Source organism: Lolium rigidum, chromosome 2, assembly GCF_022539505.1.
Source record: "Lolium rigidum isolate FL_2022 chromosome 2, APGP_CSIRO_Lrig_0.1, whole genome shotgun sequence".
Lineage (NCBI taxonomy): Eukaryota > Viridiplantae > Streptophyta > Magnoliopsida > Poales > Poaceae > Lolium > Lolium rigidum.
The window spans coordinates 95,685,390-95,704,953 of NC_061509.1; the positions used below are offsets into that span (position 1 = coordinate 95,685,390).

At 44.1% G+C, this 19,564-nt stretch overlaps 1 protein-coding gene across 1 annotated transcript; it reads right to left on the minus strand.

Moving 5' to 3' along the window:
- Positions 1–3,258: 3,258 nt before the first annotated feature.
- LOC124692107 (probable LRR receptor-like serine/threonine-protein kinase At5g45780) lies at positions 3,259–9,452 on the minus strand. Its single transcript, XM_047225408.1, has 11 exons — positions 9,391–9,452; positions 9,170–9,302; positions 8,980–9,051; positions 6,468–6,611; positions 5,824–5,895; positions 5,670–5,729; positions 5,422–5,495; positions 5,198–5,347; positions 4,790–5,125; positions 4,221–4,612; positions 3,259–3,891 (listed from the first exon to the last, which is right to left on the minus strand). Exons 2-11 carry the CDS (start codon positions 9,289–9,291, stop codon positions 3,574–3,576), a joined length of 1,740 nt encoding a protein of 579 aa, XP_047081364.1. The 5' UTR covers positions 9,292–9,302; positions 9,391–9,452; the 3' UTR covers positions 3,259–3,573.
- Positions 9,453–19,564: the final 10,112 nt, after the last annotated feature.

The window sequence follows — 19,564 nt, forward strand, 5'->3', positions numbered from 1 at the left end:
CTCCCATCTTCTTTACTTCAGCAATGATTTGATCAATTGCAAACTGCGCAAAGTTTAACCGGCGGAACTGATTGAGGTCAAATAAACTAGTGTAACATCTGGGACTTATAGTTGGACTCGTTGTAGGGATAATGAAGCAACTGATTACTCCCGCAAAATATGCACTGAGGAACTTCATATCTGCTGCTCCCCCATGTCTGATATCATCTTGCACCAATCGACAAAGTCTGGTGCAGAGCCACTTTCTATTCCATACTCTTCGTTCATGAACTTAATTGGTTCAGTTTCCATTTCATAACAAACAGGCATGCCTTCATTGCGGATCCCAAAAATCCTGGTGTAGCTATCAGCAGTCACTGGAATGCTCCCCCTACCAGGAATGGCAAGCTGGCTTCTTATGGGATCGAAACATGAAAGCACCCACATACTCAGGTCAACGGGCATTTCTTTAGCGACAACCTTTAGCATTCCTTCCCAGCCCCATGCTTCAATGAGATCCTTTTGAGCTTGCACAAGAATCTTGTTAAGTTTAAACAACCTTGCAGGGGAAGCGCGATTCCTTCCAAGCTGAACATAAAAAAGGAATGTTAGTTGAACCAAAAAAAACATTAAATTAGGGAATGTACAGGTTAAACAGAAAACTCCATACAAAGAAAACAAACACAAACCTTAAAGCGTCGGGCAGCTGCAGGCTTCGGTGCTGTATTTCTGGATGGGTTGACAGTAGAGTTCCTGGCTGCGAAAGCAATTGGTGGAGCAGCAGCTGCTGCTACTGAGGTACTTGTTTCTCGGACAACTCCAGAAACTTGTGGTGACCGCAGTCGGAACCGCTTATCATTATCCTTATTCATAATTTCAGATTTTTTGACACTATCGAATAGAGAAAAATGCATTAAACAAGTAAACCTATGCAGCTATAATCAACTATAGAACCAAAAAACAGCATCCAACTTAAATGTAGAGCTACACACACATCAAAAACTAAAAAACTGAGAAGTCTAGAGTTGCGATGCTAAGTTGCATAGACTAAATGTTAACTTGCATATCAAATATTGTTTAGTTCTATATTCACTACGGTTAACCTGCAAGCATTGTCCAAACATAAAAAATGTCCACATCAATTGTCCAAGTAGTACTAATTTAGCTAGCACATTTATGGTGAGGGTGCCCATTATGAATTGGCAAATACCTTGGTACCATTATTTCTAGTATCATTTGTGACTTATTTTTCGATAATCGCTAGACAACATAATTACACAACTTAGTTGGATTAATTAAGCAAACTTAGTGGTGCTCAGAAGCCAACTTGACTAAAAATTGAAAATCAACTATCCAAAAAAACAAAGATGAGGCACAAAAGAACCTTACAAAATAAAAATGCTGACTAGCCAACTTACTTAGATTAAGTAAACAAATTTAGCCCAGTTCAGAAGCCAACTTAAGCCAGATTTAAAACCAACTTAACCGTGTTCATGACCCACATAAGCTAGAAGATTCAATGTTCAGTATTAATGGGAGGACCTGGATCTCTGGATTTAATGTTCAGTCATATTGTTAGCCACGACTCGATCCTTAGATTATAATGTGAAAAGGACGATATACGAGACGATATAAGTTCGGGCTGTTTCAGTATACAAATTAAGCTGCATTTGGTGTAGGCTTTAGCAAACATGCCGCTCTCGTACAGAGAGTGCAGCTCTACATATATGCTGTGCAAAAAAAAGTAGTACCACACCCGCTTCGACAGATACATAGACAGCACTACCAAACTAAAAACCAGGGACTACCACACATATATAGCTGTTAGTAGTTGCTAAGATTTTTGCAGCACTGCATCAAAACCTACCCCAACATCAGTAGTTCGAGCATAGAACCCCTAACTATGCAACCAAATTACTACTACCAGCACATAATACACACACAGCAAAAAAAGCAGTACCGCCAGCAGCTTCCCATGAAAAATCCCCACGAAAACTATTTCATACTTGCCTCGAATTGCTCCACAACAACACACATAGCGAAAGTATTTTGCAGTGGATTTGACAGAAACTAAATTGGATGAACATCAAGCAAAATTTGCAGGGGGTTGCGCTAGAAACTACCTCTGGACGCCGCCGAAAACTTGGCGACCGCGCACCCCGCCGACGTCCGCACCTAGATCTCCGCCTCGTTGCTGAACACCGCCGCGCTCACCGCCGCGGATCTCGACGCCCGGCTACCGGAGTGGACAAGTGGAACAGCTAGACGCATGCGACCGCCCCCCCCCCGCCGAAAATCGTCGCTGAACCCCGTCGGGAAAGCCTCACTCCCCGACGCAGAGCTCACCGCACTAACGCGCGGCTCACACTACGCCAACGAGCAAAGCTTACCTACGGCGAGAACTTCCTCCTCTCAGCGTCCGAGATCCCCCCCCCCCCGCCAGCTCCGAGATCGCCGCGCTCCGCCACCAGAAACCCTAGCGCGAGAGGAAATCGTGGAATCGCGAATGGGGGAAGGAGAAGGAAGCGAAATGAGAGACGAGAACTTCGGCGAGGAAACGGTGTCTCCGAATCGACAAGGAAGACGACAAAAAAAGACCGGGTTTCAGGTGGGAAACGGTCCGGGTCCAGGTGGTTTTCGGTAGCCAGACCCGCGTGACATCCGTCCGTCCAGCGCAAATCCAACGGCCCACGATAGCATCCAAGCACTTTTTAGCAATTGGGATATTCTTATGTTATGTTTTACCACATCCTAACTATAGCAAGATGTTGGACAAGTTATTTTGTCTTGTGTGCATCTTCTCTCTTGAAACTCTTCCTTGTGGAACATCAAAGAACCATTTATGCGAACTCTTTTGCTTCTGTTTTAGCCACTGCGTTAAACTTCCGCCAGTCCACCTATTTCAGCTGGAAGTTATTTCACGCAATGCGCAAATGTTGTTCAGGAGAGCTGCTGCCTCCGGTCCCAAACAGGATCATCAGTTAGCGACATCTTTTGACAGTCAATCAGTTAGCGACATTTGGGATCCACATGAGGTAGCCAGTTCTGGGTCACGATTACGTGATGTTGCCCTATTAATTGCTTAATAGGGACGCAGCATACTCTTTCGATGTTGACATATTGATTGCTTAATAGGGACAGTATACTCTTTTCAAACAACTAACCAGTTCCTTTTGCACATAGAGCTAAACTGTAAGTAAGTTCCCGAAAAACTTGTAAGCAAGTTGGACTGAAATAAACTACTACTCCGTATATCAATTGTTTTGCACAGAAGCTGCAGAATGCAAACTTGATACGCTAAATTAGTGCAGAAATAAGGCCGTCCCTTTCGTCAATGTTTCAAACAACGCATAAAACACAAGCACAGAAAAACAAATGCCCAGCTTCAGGATGGCAAAAACCGAAGCTAGTGGTGACATACAGGTGCACTGGAAACTGCATCCAGCATCCACTATGATTGGCCTAGTTCTAAGTTGAAAACGTTTTGTGAGACGCAACCTGAGGAAACTCCTCCCAAGTTGGCTCATCCAGCCTATACATGTTTTGTACAGTTGTCATTGCTCACTCTATCTTCCCTCGTAAAACCAGCACTCGTCATCTGGGTCCAGATAGCTCAATTGGCTCTATTATGAAGGAGGACGAGTCGTGCGGATCCTCATGTCTCACAGAGAAACTGCAAGAGCCTCCATAAGGCAGCATTTCTCTATTCAAGTCTACTCCATTCTCTGCTAGCGTGACATGAGACTCAAGGGCCTGGAGAACCTCTGACATCTTGGGCCGCAGAATAGGATTGGTCAGCGTACATTGGAGAATCACATCGACTGAACACTCTAGCTCGGCTATGTCGAACGAATCTTTGAGATCCCTGTCGACTAGTTTATCCAATTTCTTTTCCTCCTTGAGTTCTCTAACCTGCATCAGGATTCAGATTTTAACATTATATGGTAAACAGAGTATACCACCAACATTTGGTAGGAGAACTGCCTTGCATTAGAATGAACTAACGTGTTATTGGCATGGTCAGGCCTTGGCACTACAAAAGCCTGATGCTTAATTGATTGTGCCTAGAAAATCAGTTAAATTATGTTATCATCAACTACGACCATATATACGCATAAAAGTTATTTGTAGATCTTGCCTATTAGATTAGCTACTTCTGGCAGTATCTAGTCTTTGTTATTTGATTTCACTCCAGATTTAAAGTTAATCATGGTATGTAAAGACTGAGCCAAAGAAGTTACCCAATCTAGAATCATCCCCTTTTGGGACTGACCATGTCCGTTGCTCAAGGTTTTAGGCCCAGTAATCAGTTCCAATAGTAGAATACCAAACCCATAAACGTCAGTCTTTTCTGAAGACTGTCCTGTTGAGAGATACTCTGGAGCAATATGACCAATAGTGCCCCGAACTGCAGTAGTAACATGTGAATCTTGTCGGTCAAGTAGTTTTGCCAATCCAAAATCCCCAACCACAGCTTCAAAACTTTCATCAAGCAATATGTTTGCTGCTTTGACATCCCTGTGAATGATCTTAGGATTACATTGTTCGTGAAGGTATAGTAGTCCCCTAGCAGCCCCAATGGCAATACGCATACGTTTGCTCCAATCAAGAGAAGGTTTTCCATGGTGATACTCTGCAAAAGAAAATCAAGTTTACATTAGAAAGAGAACGAAATAGAAACAAAAAAAGAACAGCAAAATAAAGCCAGCAACAATTAGGGCACCGACGGCAATTCTTGATAAGGAAAACATAGACTACTAACTATAGCTAGACATCACGAACATCGAAATTTTATGGACAAATGAAGTACCTCTCAGGCGGTCAGCAACACTGCCATTTGGCATATACGGATATACAAGCAACCTTTCTTTTGAGGTCATGCAAAACCCATACAAGCGCAAAAGGTTCCTGTGCACAGCTAGGCCAATCAACTCAACTTCTGTCTGGAACTGAACTTCACCAGTAACGTCAGGATCTTTTAACCTCTTGACTGCCACTAAAGTTCCGCTTCTAAGACAGCCTTTATAAACAACACCAAAACCGCCTTGGCCTAGTATATTCTTTGAATTAAAATTGTCTGTTGCGCTTTGCAGCTCGTGAAACGAAAAATGCTTCAGATGACCCAGTTCCATTTCAAGATCTTGATCTATAATTAAAAAAAAAATGTTCATCAAATCATATGTTTCGGTAGTAAGTATATAGATGATAAGATAATTACCAGCAGAAGCAAAAGGCAAGCGCCATCTGCAATAGCTTAGCCAGCATACAAAGAATACGACAAAGATTATGGAAAAGGTGACACTTAAAGAAATAGCCAGTGCTAATTGATGATGGTTCTTCGCTTTACTTGGTGGTTTAGACACTGTATCTGTAGTAAAAGGTAAGTTAGTTCCAAAAAATACACTTCTAGTGAGAACACATAATGTCAGGCAAAATAGTTACCGTTGGTTCCTCCTTTAAGATCATTGCAACCATGCAGAATTGACGAATTACAAAGGAACTTGTTTCCCACAAGACTGGAAATGGTAGCTAAGTAACATTCAGTTAAGCATTCAAAAAGGAGAGAATGATATGTGTATGACCAGTTTAGCAAATGAAAGATGAAACAAGAATTTAGATGTGCAAATGAAGGAGCGAAATAACAAAAAGGCAAAGCTGAGCTTATTGTACATACTCCCCCACCCACTTACCTATAGTCATGTGCATAGATTTTTGGAACTGGGCCGCTCAAGTTGTTGAATGATACGTCACTGAAATATATTTCCCATGTCAGTTTGAACACCAAGAATTACATTTAACCACACCAATTGTTAGAAAAAAATAAACATGTAATAAGAGACATACAGGAATGTGAGACCTGGAAGGTGTGCAACATCTATAGGTATTTGTCCAGACAAGCTGTTCTTATCAAGGCGCCTGAAAGATTTGCAAAGCAATAGTCATAACAAAACTAGTCATGAACCCAGGTGTCTGCTCAGTCTAGCAACTTTACGGAAAAAATAGTATAACATATTTAATAAAATTAATTTCATATAAAATGTGTATGAATATTATAAACAATGGAGCATTTTGTCACCAAGCTTGTATGAGTTTGCTAGCTTGTTAGTTACACAGTGGATATGGCTTAATTTTACATAGTTTAGCTTGATTCAATTGTACAAACAGACTTAATCAAAAGTTCATTCCTGAGTTATTAACAACACAAGAAGAGTTTTGGTCTTTTGGGTAAGCAAACACAACAAACTTCATCAGAATACGTCCTATTTTATCCGTAACACATGTATGTGAGATCTAACAGATATAATGATGTGTTAGAGAGTGAAGAGGTAAAATAATCCAAATAGATGGATACTCAGGCACAAAATTTGGAGTAATAGATATGTGAGATCTAACAGATATAATGATGTGTTAGAGTGAAGAGGTAAAATAATCCAAATAGATGGATAATGAGGCACAAAATTTGGAGCAATAGATATGCACAAACTCACAGATAATTTAGTTGAGTCAGCTGGCCCAATGAATTCGGGATTCCACCAACAAATTGGTTACCAGAAAGATCAAGAGCTTTCAGCTTCGCTAGCTTCCCTACCTCTGGAGGAATGTCACCTGATATTCTGTTATTCTGTAGTAACCTGAAGGGGCAATTAGGAAAAATGTTCAGCAATATAGGATTGGTGGTTGATCTAAAACTAAAGCATTGGAAGTTAATTTCATTTTTACCAGCACGGATGGGAGTGAAACAAGATGTACAGGCAGCAGAAAGAATTTAATGTCATGACTGAGAAAAGCACAAGTGACAATCAATAGGATGCGACAATGGCTTAAATCTTAGTCAAAACGTAATGTGTTCATATTGTTTTGGTCAAGTTTGAACGTTCTTCCATCCGGGTATGGCTCAAATGACTTGCTGAACTAAATTCAGATCAAATCAGTGCTCCAGTTCGTCGATTTCAAATATCCGTCTATATTATGGTCAAGATAGTAAAGACCTTTGTCCTAATATATGGCACAGTGAGTGGTTGTAGCTAAGTTGAGCTAACATGATGAAACATGAATGCTCTCCCATTTTAGAAAAAGCTGTAACTAATTACACATACTGCACTAACATATGTATATTATTATGTGCCACTTCAGACATTGATACTGATAGTCTCGACAAAAAAAAAAACCAAAAAACCATATTCACATCGATATTAATTTTGGTTCCAAAATTCCTTTAGTCAAAAAATATCAATCAGGTAGGAATGTTTAACCAAATGCAGATCCTGTTGAATATTGTAATCAAATAATACAGATAGTTAATACAAGTTCCACACCAACCAACACTACAGCACAAGATTAAGATAACACTTCTATTAAGGTGCTCTTCCAAAAGCATCTTAACTAATCATAAGTGTAAGCGGCACTTTACTTTCCAAGTTTCATTTGAGCCATTCCCAAAAAATTGTACCCCCTCCAATCCATATTAAGTGTCGCTGATTCCGTACATTGTACTAAATCAGCGACACTTATTATGGATTGGAGGGAGTACCAAATTTACCAATCATGAAACAATCATTTTCATGATTGGATGCAAAAACAATCATAATTGTAACATGGTTGGCCGTTAATTCGATCTTGTCAAGGTTAAGAAAATCAGTAAAACAAAAAGGGGGAACTTTCCAAAATTCTAAATCTTTGCAATGATCTATTACAATGGTGCTTGGACAAGAATCAGGTGATTATGTTTAACTCTTGAGTTCTGAAGCTGGCATTTATATAAGGTTCAGGCAACACAGTATTGCAACAAGTTGAATTCAATACTCAAATATTATGAAGTTAACTTTGGTTAATGAAGCAGCATATATCATGACGCCCACTATTGCATGAAGACTGTTATTCTCTTCAGGACTCATTCCCAGTCATTGTGCATTTTGGTCTATACCACCCACTGTTTGGCCAAATGAAACCATGTAGCCTACCACCCGGCATCAAATTTTTGAACATGTAAAAAGCTATGACAAAGACCAAAAAGAAAAACTATCTGAATAGCACGACACGGGTGTAAAATGGGAAGTGTCAAGAAGATACACCGGTCCTTTTTGTATGTATTTGTAACTATGTACAGATTATAACACTATTTATCAGTATAAAAATGGGACATATAGCTATGAATAGGAAGTCTAGCTGTACTGTACTGTCAATCATACAAAGTAAGCTTGATTTAGCTATGTTAAATTCTAAAACAATACAGGACGTCTAGCTATGTAGTATGAACTGATTATAACATACAAAAAGGACCTATGTATCTTTTGGACCTATGATAACACTATGTAATGATTATAACACTATTTATCAAAAAAGAAGATACATATATAGGCGTAAAACAATGAATAGGAACTCTACCTGTACTGCACTGTCAATCATACAAAGCAAGCTTGATTTAGCCGTGTTAAGTTCTAAAACTATACAGGACGCTCAATGGCATCCGTTTTTGTCAAAATTAAGAAAACATGGTCCGGTGGGGTTGTGCCACCAATGATCTCTCAAGCATTATTATTTTATTTCCATTTCTTGTCCTGGCCCCGAGAGCTTGCATGGACAGTATTGTTCTTACCAGTTCTTATCCTGACCCTACATGGGATTTCATAAATTCAACTATAGACCAAGAGTTGTATTATGTAGTACCCCCACCTTCGGCACTATGCCGATACTGAACAGTTGATCAGTTGCTGATGGAATCGCCTAAACAGCAACTTCCTATTGTTTGGCTGGTGGGAAGAGGGATTACTTCCCCGGCTTCTACACCTAAGCAGCAGTTGGGCAAATTAACCAACCAAAGCAAGACTACGTTGCGCTGATATACTATGCTTCAAATTTTCGTACTACAACATACACGAGCATGAGCCTTCTCATCTGAAAGCAATTCAGCTCGAGAGCATCGAAATCTGAGGGCGTTGCAATGACAGAGGAAACAAAGGCGTGATCAGAGGTAGGCGAGTTCATTTTCGGAGCACTTACATTGTCTGCAGGTAGCTGAGGTTCCCGATGCTGGGCGACAGCGCCCCTGACAAGCCGTTGTTGGCCATCTGCCTGCACAGCTCCAAAACGAAGGCACAAATTAGCATCGCCGCCACCACCACCACATATGGATTGAGGCATCCAACCGACAGCAATAGAACAAGTCCAGAGAGTTTGAGATCTCTCTCACAGGGAGACGACGAAGGCGTCGGGGGAGCAGGTGACCATGGACCAGGTGCAGGGGTCGACGGAGTTGATGTCCCACCCGGCCATCACCCCCTTCTCGTCCCGCATCCGGCTCTTCACCGCCATCAGCGCCGCCACTGCACGAGGAGGGAGGCGCACCCGGCACCGTCAGCACCAAACCCTAACCTCGCACCAGAAAAGCTACTCCGCCCAAACCCCACGCACCTTCGTAGTTGAGCCCCTTGGGCGAGAGCGGCGGGTCCCCGGCCGACACGGACACACCACCGGCGGCGAGGAGCCACGCGGTAACCGCCACCACCACCACCACAACGGAGCCAGCGCCGCCGGCGACGGGTAGTTGTAGCCTCGCCATGGCGCAAACCGGGGCTAGAGTGGGACTGACTTTGCTCGGGCTCGGTGGCCATGGGGCTGGGTGTATAATACTGAGAGACTGTTATCGAGCCGCGCAGCGACGCTGTGTGCGTGCGCGGCGGGATTAGATTAGGCTGGCTGTGGCTGGGGCTTAAAATGTTAATTGCGGCGAGCATCGGGAATCTTAATTAAGAAACTGGGCCTTAACTGCTGGGCCCATGGAGAGGGGAGTGGAGACGGGTGGCTCTCGAGGCTCGGGAATTTGTGCTCACTGTCTGGTTTTCCTCTCGAGTATATTTTCTGTCACTGCGATTTGTGGAGATGGGGATGGATGGGTCCGTCGTCCTCGAGATGCAGGAGCGTGGCCAGGGGATTGGCGCTTCCGGTCTGCCAGCTGGTGTCTTCTTCTACTCTATTCAAGCCTGTTTTTTCCATGGTTCTTGGTTTTGTGTGTGTGTGTATGTGTGGATTGTTTAGCAGGAGAGGGAACACCGGCCGGATTGGGCAAACAATGGATTGCATGGAACAGAATCTTCCATATCCCGGCCATTGTTCCTGCAAATAACTGAGCGTGGTAGGTAAATGTCAAAACAACTTTCAGTTTAATGTTCTTGTTAAATCTTCTAGGCACGTTTGGTTCGAAGAATTTTAAAAATATAGGAATAGGAAAAACTCAGAAACTGTATACCATGATATGTAAAATCCTAGATAAATTGGAAAAAAAAAAACAGGAGTTAGTTCTAGGAGTGATTCACCGCAGGAAAAACGTAGAAAATTTCTAGGGATTTCTATTTTCGTGCCCTCAGGTCCTTAGTTGTACTCAGTTTTCCCCAGCTCCTTAGTTTTTCCTCAGTTTTCCCCAAGCCCTTGTCTGAACCGCAGAAGGAGCTCGGACGGAAGGAATCCGTTAAGTTGACCGTTCCGTGCCGACGAGTGGGGTCGTGTCGTTTGTGGGGTCGCGTCGTGTGGGACCGCGTGGGACGGGACGAGGCCGTGTTTGTGTGGCCGTAGCGTGTGGGGCCGTAGCGTGTGGAGCCGTGTGGGTCCGGGACGGGGGCACGAGTGGTTTCGTCTCTTCCGCCCGGATTAGCAGCTTTCAATGTACCTTTTTCCTCTCTATCGCTCGATCTCATTCATATTTGATAGCCCAAATTGGTAGCAAATCTAGAGCAGCTTCTCCTTCGTTTTTTAACGCCATTCATTTCTTTATGCCTTCGTTTTTACCCAATCGGGTAGGAAATCTAGGGCACAAATCCGGAGAAAAAATATAGGATAAGCCGCATACAGACAACCAACATAGCATAGATATATTCAGGACGGATCCAAAAGTAGTACCGATAGATCCAACATAAGCTACAATTTACATGAAATTAAGTCGCTCTACGGATAGAGCAGATCACATACGAGAGAGTGCAGTAGGCACGTTCAACGCCTCCGGGTAGCGCGTGTGACTCGCTTGGAGGTTGCGCAGTGAATCCCAAGTGCTTTGTGTTTGGCCATGTACGCATGCACGTTCACGGTCCTTCCAACTCTAGCGCCACATCCGCCAATGGATTCAGCATGGTTCACCGGGGAGTTGAAGTCGGTGGCGCGGAGCTTCTCGTTGCGGAAGGGGCACTTGTAAATGCCTCGAGCAAAAGGGCCATCGTAATGGCCGGACTGCAGCCTCCCGAGGACGTGACGAGTCTTGGTGTGGAAGGACTCGTCGTCGGCTGTCGACGTCGTCTGCTCCGCACCTGTCACGTAGCACCAAAGATCGTGCAAAAAACACGGAGTCAATTGCAACGATGATGGAACAGAGAGTGAACAAAAAATCATGCATGATAATATGGGCTCGAAAAAAGAGGTAGCCTCGGTTACATTGGACACACTTATATCCAGGATTTGAGTCGAGCAAACCAAAGATCATGCACAACAAATTTGTACACACCAATTGTTTATCGACCAAACCCTGAATCAATTTATGCCCAAATATTCATCATCATCGGCACAAATCTTAAACAAAAGCAAATCACAAACACTAATAACGCAAGATCTAACACAAAAGGATCGAACTAGGAACAGACGAACGAGTAATAACGCAAGATCTAACAAAAAAGGATTGAACTAGGAACGGACGAACCGTAATAACGGTAGATCTAACACAAAATGATTGAAATGAGATAAGAACTAGGGAACAAAGGGTTACCTCCGGCTCGTTGTCAACGATGGTGGTGTCGTAGGGGTTCTCCGGCGCGTCGTACCGCACCGGTTCGTACGGGTCCCAATCGACGGGGACCGGACGGTGGCGGCGGCCGATGCGCCGGCTGCTACGTTGGAAGCGGCGACGGGGGCCCGGACGGGGGCGGCGGCCGATGCGCCGGCTGCTACGTTGGAAGCAGCGACAGGGGCCCGGACGGGGCGGCGGCCGATGCGCCGGCTGCTACGTTGGAAGCGGCCGACGGGGGCTCGGACGGGGCGGCGGCCGATGCGCCGGCCGCTACGATGGAAGCGGCGACGAGGGGCCCGGACGGGGCGGCGGCCGATGTGCCGACAATGGGCATCTCATTCTTCTCCATCGCCGGCGGTTTTCTTCGGGGTTTTTCTTCGGTTGTGGAGAAGATGATGGGACGAGAGAGGCGGTTGCGGTGAGCCGGTGAGAACGTGCGTCGAGGGAGAGAAAGAGGGGCTCTATAAAGACGAAGGTGGCGTGTACCGCAACACGCGTCCGCTATGCACGGCAACACGCGTCCGCTATGCACGGCTGCGGCGTGCACCGCTACCCGAGTCTAACCCCGGGACGTTTGGTGTACTCGGTTATAACCTCGGGCCTTATACGTAAATTTTATCCGTACTCGGTTTTCCCCTCGAGGACTTAGACCGAGCAAGTGCAATATACTCAGTTTTACCCTCAAGTAGCTGGTCAACCGAGAGTCAACAAATGAGATTAACATAGCTAATTGAGTCATTTCATGCGCAAAAAAATCCAAAAAAATAAAAACATAGTGGCAACTACTCATGGAGTCTTCCTACGCAACCTGCCACCTAGAAAACCTTAACAAACATATATAAATCAAGTTTTACCACAAATTGCCACTTCTCGGAATCACTAGTGTAGCTATGAAGATGCATGGTTTTCCACCCAAACCCCTTTGCAAAACATCTTTCCCAAAACATAGTTTGTCTAAATGATGCCATAATTGTCACACTCATGTATATTTGAATTGCAAATAATTTGATGTAGCCCAATATGAATTATATTGTACAAAACACACATTTTTCATTTTGTAATTCTTTTGTTTGAATCCCTTAGTCTATTTACTATTTATGTGCCCTTGGATTCTTAGTACTACTCAGTTTTGCCCTCAAGTACTTGTCACAAATGCTCCGAGAAGCCCAAACTTATCCCGATTGGTTGAGCCGTTGTCACACGGATCGACTCCACGAACCGTTGATCCACCGATCTAACGGGCGGTATACCCCTATCCGTCTCTTCGTGGCAACCTCTGTCTCTCTCTCTCTCTCTTCGTGGCCACCCATCTCTCTCTCTCTCTCTACTTCAAAAAAAAAATCTCTCTCTCTCTCTCTGTCGGTGGAGAATGCAATGACGAGTTTGCCACTTAATATATAGTATTGGTATAAACATGAGGCATACATATTTGCGGATTTCGGTGATTTCATTATTTGTCGACCCTCTAACAATTATCAACTATCTTGAGCTGTCCTTTTCTTTTAGGGAATATAGTTTGGGATATAGTATTGGCATTTTGAAATGGCCTAAAAGTGGTATAATTTTGTTATAAACATGAGGCATACATTTTTGCAGATTTCGGCGATTGCATTATTTGTCACCCCTCTAACAATTATCAACTATCTTTAGCTGTCCTTTTCTTTTAGGGAATATAGTTTGGGATATTGTATTGGTATTTTGAAGGGACCCTATTTTGAAAGGGATCCCATTTTGAAACGGCCTAAAAGTGGTATAATTTTGTTATAAACATGAGGCATACATATTTGCGGATTTCGGTGATTGCATTATTTGTCACCCCTCTAACAATTATCAACTATCTTTAGCTGTCCTTTTCTTTTAGGGAATATAGTTTGGGATATGGTATTGGTATTTTGGAAAGGCCTAAAAGTGGTATAATTTTGGTATAAACATGAGGCATACATATTTGCGGATTTCGGTGATTGCATTATTTGTCACCCCTCTAACAATTATCAACTATCTTTAGTCTGTCCTTTTCTTTTAGGGAATATAGTTTGGTAATTTCGGTGAATGCACACACTAACTTTGAAAACAACTACAAGTACATCCCAAGCTGAATAATGGATTTGTAACTAGGTATCCCTTGTAACAACTTCTAGCGCCCGGTGAGCAATGATAAGAATCCGATCGTAATTATACAACAAAAAAAACAACCAGCCATCGGATTAGCTTGCTTCTTCAACTCGATCAGCTGCCTTAATCGCTTGTTCATTTTCTTCAGTTCTCCCTTCACTTCCACCAGTTCCGCATTGGGAGCATTAGGCATAATCGGAAGGTCCCTAATCGGAACGGCTCCTCTCTCCGCCGCATTCTCTACGAGCAAGTCCCCCCTCCCAAATTGCGCCCCCATTAGCGCCAATTGATTCCTCGCAACCGAAGCCTCCGAACGTACACATCGATCCACTCGAAATGCTCGCATTTCTTCAAGATCCGAAAACAACAACGTGAACCCTAAATCCCAAATTCGAGGGAATAACAAGAAAATCGAGAGAAAACAGAGAAATTGGATCGAGATCTAACCTTATCCCCCTCTCTATATGGCAAGCTCTCGCATGCAACGAACTCACGTCCACGGTTGCCGTTCTCGTCCGTCTTACAGATCGACCGCTTCAGAGGCTCTCGGCGTGGGCGGTCGGGGCATCTTGTCAAAGGCACGGGTCCATACTCGCGGCCATGAAGAACGGGAGGTCGAAGAGAAACTAGACATCACCCGCGTGCCGGAGAAGGGCTGCCGGCCGGCGGAGAAGAAGAACAATGGGGCGCGGAGAAAGAAAGGGGAAGCAATGGCACGGGCATGGGCGCGGGGCTAGGTCGGGCTCCCATTTTGCAACGGTCACCCGGGTAAGCTGTGGGTCCGGCGCTCTCACGTGGACAAGTTGTGGGTCCCACGATGATCCGGATAAGTGGAGACGTGTCCACTGCGGGGCACCAACAGCGGCCCCACTTGCCGGCACCAACCAACGTCAACTAAACGGGATTCCTTCCGTCCGAGCTCTTTCTGCGGGTTATAGACAAGAAGTTGGGGAAAACTGAGGAAAAACTAAGGAGCTGGGGAAAACTGAGTACAACTAAGGACCCGAGGGCACGAAAATAGAAATCCCAAATTTCTATAGACATGGAGTACAAGTCATCAGACATGTATAAATTTTTACAAAAGGTCTAACTTCTTGCTAGAAATTCTATAAGATTATAGTGTAGGAAAACAATTCATAACAATTTTGGAGGGTTAAATACTTTGAATCAAATGGCCTATATAGAAAATATTTCTATAGGTAAGAATCCTACAAAATTTATTTAGAAATCCTTTAGATCAAACAAGCCCTCGGTAACTAGTGAGGAATGGACATTGTAGTGGCCCTGCCTAACTCGGTGGGGGCCATAGATGGTGCACATGCACTGATGCACCACTATGTGACGAATTTCAAGATGAATTGCGCGCCCTGGACTACGCAATTTTGGGATGAAGCTTAAACGCCTTTGCACTACAAAACTCATGGTGTCACACAAAAATATGAGTGCACATTCTTGCTTGAATTTTGGGCATTTGGCCTTTGGCTCATGACCCATTATCAAATTCTGAAACGTACATGGCCCATTCCAAAAATCAGTGGCAGCACTAATGGGGCTAAAGTTTAGTCCCACATTACTAGTTGGAAGAGAGTTGGAGTGATATATAAGGTGAGCTGTTCTAGTCCTAGTAAGTGAGTGAGAAGAGAGTGCCCTCGCGCACTCCTCCTCCGCCGCCCGCCTCGCCACGTCCCGACCCGGGTTGCGGGAATCTCGCCGAGCCGAGCTTATCTTTTTGTTGTTTGGGAAATTAATTGTGTAATCAATTTTGAGTCATTAACGGACGCGTTACTCAGCCGTTTTGCATTTCGGTTTTTCTGGATCGTGGCTGTGTCGACTCGGACGTGGGCTGCCCCCACGACCTTCCCGAACCGCACTACATAAGACCCTGCGCAACCCTAGCCGCTACCACTAGACGCATACGCGACTACCTGTTTCCAGTTCATTGCGTCGCCGCCTTCGTCTTCCTCATCACGTCCGTCGGCGTGCACCGACTGCCGGGACAGTAGGCCTCCGAACCCTGCCTCTCGTGAACTTGTACGGGTGAGGGGCAATCAGGTTTTTGGGGAGCGCTCCGGCGCGACTACTGGCATCACGACGTCGTCATCGGACGACGAGTTCCTCCACACTGACAACTACTTCCCGGACCTCGGCGACTTCTTCGACAACCTCAACATGGGCGACAACGATGCTGCTGCGAAGTATGTGATCTTTTCGTTTCTCTTCCAGTTTCTGTTAGAGTTTCTTCTTCTACTTTCTGTGGTAGATGCGATCGGTTTATCTTGTTTAGAAGTAATTTGTTCATCTACCTTACTAGTTTGCACGATTAGTTTATTTGTTATTTTCGTACTCATAATTTATCAATTACTTGTACAGATTATTTCATATGGATATTTGCTTATATATTCAACAATTCTCTATGTAAAAGTGGTTTGTTACACTAAGGGGTAAGGGGTAGAATGCATTTACCACTTGGGGTTTATATATATGTTGTTTGTTTACCCGCTCATGTAGCAAGGAGGGATAGATGTTGTAAAAAAATGAAAATAGGTGAATAAATCCAACTTTATTTTCCAATGGAATATCCACCTATTTTATCAATGAAATACACCCACTCCCCACCACCACAATTTCACGAATACATGTTTGAGTTTTTTTCTCTTTTACAACAGCACAATACAAAGTGATGTTGGGGATGTCATGTGTTTGCTAATCCATTTTGTGACAAGGGATTAACTTATCAATGCCTACGTATTGTAGACTAGGGTTTAGTTGGAAGTAGAGGGCAAGTAGATCTCGAAGGTTTCAGCCGAAAAGTACTCGACGATTAAGAAACTAGGGTTCTGTTGACAATGGATTCGATCCTCTCTTTGTCCCTCGACTCCCCCTTACATAGGAGGCGGAGTCGAGAGTTTCGTGTTACACAAGATTACATATTCCGGGAGACTCTCTGAGTTCAACCCGTAAAGTTACACATCTCTATCTTTCCTAATACAACTCTATCCTTGTTTAATACTAATTGGGCTTCCGAGCTTCATATTCTTCGACTTGTGGGCCTTTCATAAACCCCGGGTACCATCTTTGGCAGGCCCATTGGGGATGCCTATGTCAGTAGCCCCCGAGATTTTGCTTGAATCGAAGAATCAGGGAAAATCTCCAACTTTATAATCATAAAATAACTTTTTCAAGCCATCACACATTTTTTTAAATAAACAGCTATATTGTACAGGGATAATGGTAATTGGGGCTAGTTCATCTGACGGATCAGGTACTAGTTAACTGCTCTAGTGGCAATCCGCAAAAACCTACTTCAAGATCACGTCCCTGAACATGATCCCGGGATACTGGTGTTAACTCGACATGTGCCGCTTAAGGTCTTACCATCTGTCGAGTCCCAGTCATGTTTTATCGGGTACCTAACGCGTCCGTTAGGATTTTTCTTCGTATCTGTTGATACGGAAAAAAGTAGCAAACCGACGTCAGAGACGGTGCCACGCCGCTCAGAACGGATCCGGGGTCTTACCTTCGCATAGTTTTGCGGCATTCAGAGATTATTCGCGACTTTTGACGCTCTGAGAATATATTGTCGAGTGCCTTTTCGGCTGTTGGAATAGCACATTTTATTGAGTCAACGGATGACTTATCTTGTCTTCCCGATGGGAGTATATGAAGAGTTATTTGTATAACTCGAAATATGCTCATTATACTCTTTATAATTTCATCGAGCACGCGAACAGCGTTCCCGATGGGAGTAGCCCCCTGATAACCCACAAGAATAGGGGATCGCAACAGTCTTCGAGGGAAGTAAAACCCAAATTTATTGATTCGACACAAGGGGAGGTAAAGAATACTTATAAGCCTTAACAACTGAGTTGTCAATTCAGCTGCACCTGGAAAAGCACTAGTAACGGGGGTGATGTGAAAGCAGCGAGTAATATGAGAGCAATAGTAGCGAGTAACACGGCAGCGAGTAGCAGTAACACGGAGGCAATGGCACCGGAAAATAGTTGATACTACTTCCAATGTCATATAGGAACGAGTATATGATGATGAAAGATGGACCGGGGTTCCCAGCTATCTACACTAGTGGTAACTCGCCAATAACAAGTGACAAATGTTGGGTGAACAAATTACAGTTGGGCAATTGATAGGATTTAAATAGCATTAAGACAGAACATCAATTTATTAATCATGTAGGCATGTTTTCCATATATTGTCATACGTTCTCGCAATGAGAAACTTGCATAACATCTTTTGTCCTACCAGCCGGTGGCAGCCGGGCCTCAAGGGAATCTACTGGTAATTAAGGTACTCCTTTTAATAGAGCACCGGAGCAAAGCATTAACACTTGGTGAAAACATGTGATCCTCATACCTACGCCTTCCCTCCAGCTTATCCCGATTCTTGTCACTCTGGGGCCTCGGGTTCCGGACATAGACATGTGCAAACAACTTGTAGATACAATCTAAGCAATAATTAGAGCTTAAATCTAAGATCATGCCACTCGTGCACTAGTGACAAGCATTAAACACAACAAGATTGCAGCAACAATAACTTCACAAACTTTATAGATAGACCGATCATAATGTAACAATTCATCGGATCCCAACAAACACAACACCGATTACATCAGATGAATCTCAATCATGTAAGGCAGCTCATGAGATCATTGTATTGAAGTACATGGGAGAGAGAGTACCAACTAGCTACAGCTAGAACCCGTAGTCCATGGGGGAACTACTCACGGAGCATGATGGAGGCGGTGGCGTCGATGGAGATGGCTTCCGGTGGCACTTCCCCGTCCCGGCGGCGTGCCGGAACAGAGACTTCTGTCCCCCGAAACTAGGTTTCGCGATGGCGGCGGCTCCCCTGGAGTCTTTCTGGAGTTTCATCAATTGGTGTAGGGTTTTTACATCGCGAGGGGTTAAATAGGCGAAGAGGCGGAGTCGGAGGAGCCAGGGGCTCCCTCCCCATAGGATGGCGCGCCCCCCTATAGGCCGCGCCGCCCTGTGGTCTGGGGGCCCTGGGCCTCCTCTCCGGCTCCACTTCGGTGTTCTGGTCCGTCTCGGTGAAATAAGATGTTTGGCTTTTGTTTCGTCGAATTCCGAGAATATTGCCCGAACAGCCTTTTCCGGAACCAAAAACAACGAGAAAACGAGAACCGGCACTCTGTGGCATCTTGTTAATAGGTTAGTTCCGGAAAATGCATGAAATCATTATAAAGTGTGAGCAAAACATGTAGGTATTGTCATAAAACTAGCATGGAACATCAGAAATTATAGATATGTTGGAGACGTATCACCCCCGAGGCTACAACCAAGGACTTGTACTTGGTTGTAGGCTCAACACTTTAACACCTTATGTCGCTATATTGCCATCTTTCTTTGAGTCCTTTTGTTTTTCTCGGGTGCGCGACAAGCGTTTCCGATGGGAGTAGCCCCCGAGGCTATGGACAAATGCTCGCATTTGATCATAGGCTCTCGCCATTTCTATTTTTCCATACCCGAGATTTCCTTTTTCACAAGTAGCCCCCGAGCATTTGATCAAAAACTTGTATTTGACCAAAGGCTCTCGAAATTATCATCACTTGTATTTTACCATCATTTTTCACATCACTGCTGTCGAGAATTTCTTTTGTCAAAGTGACATCAGTACTGACGATGGCCACGACCCCTGTATCAGGAAAATACGAGTCCTACCCTGTCACTGACC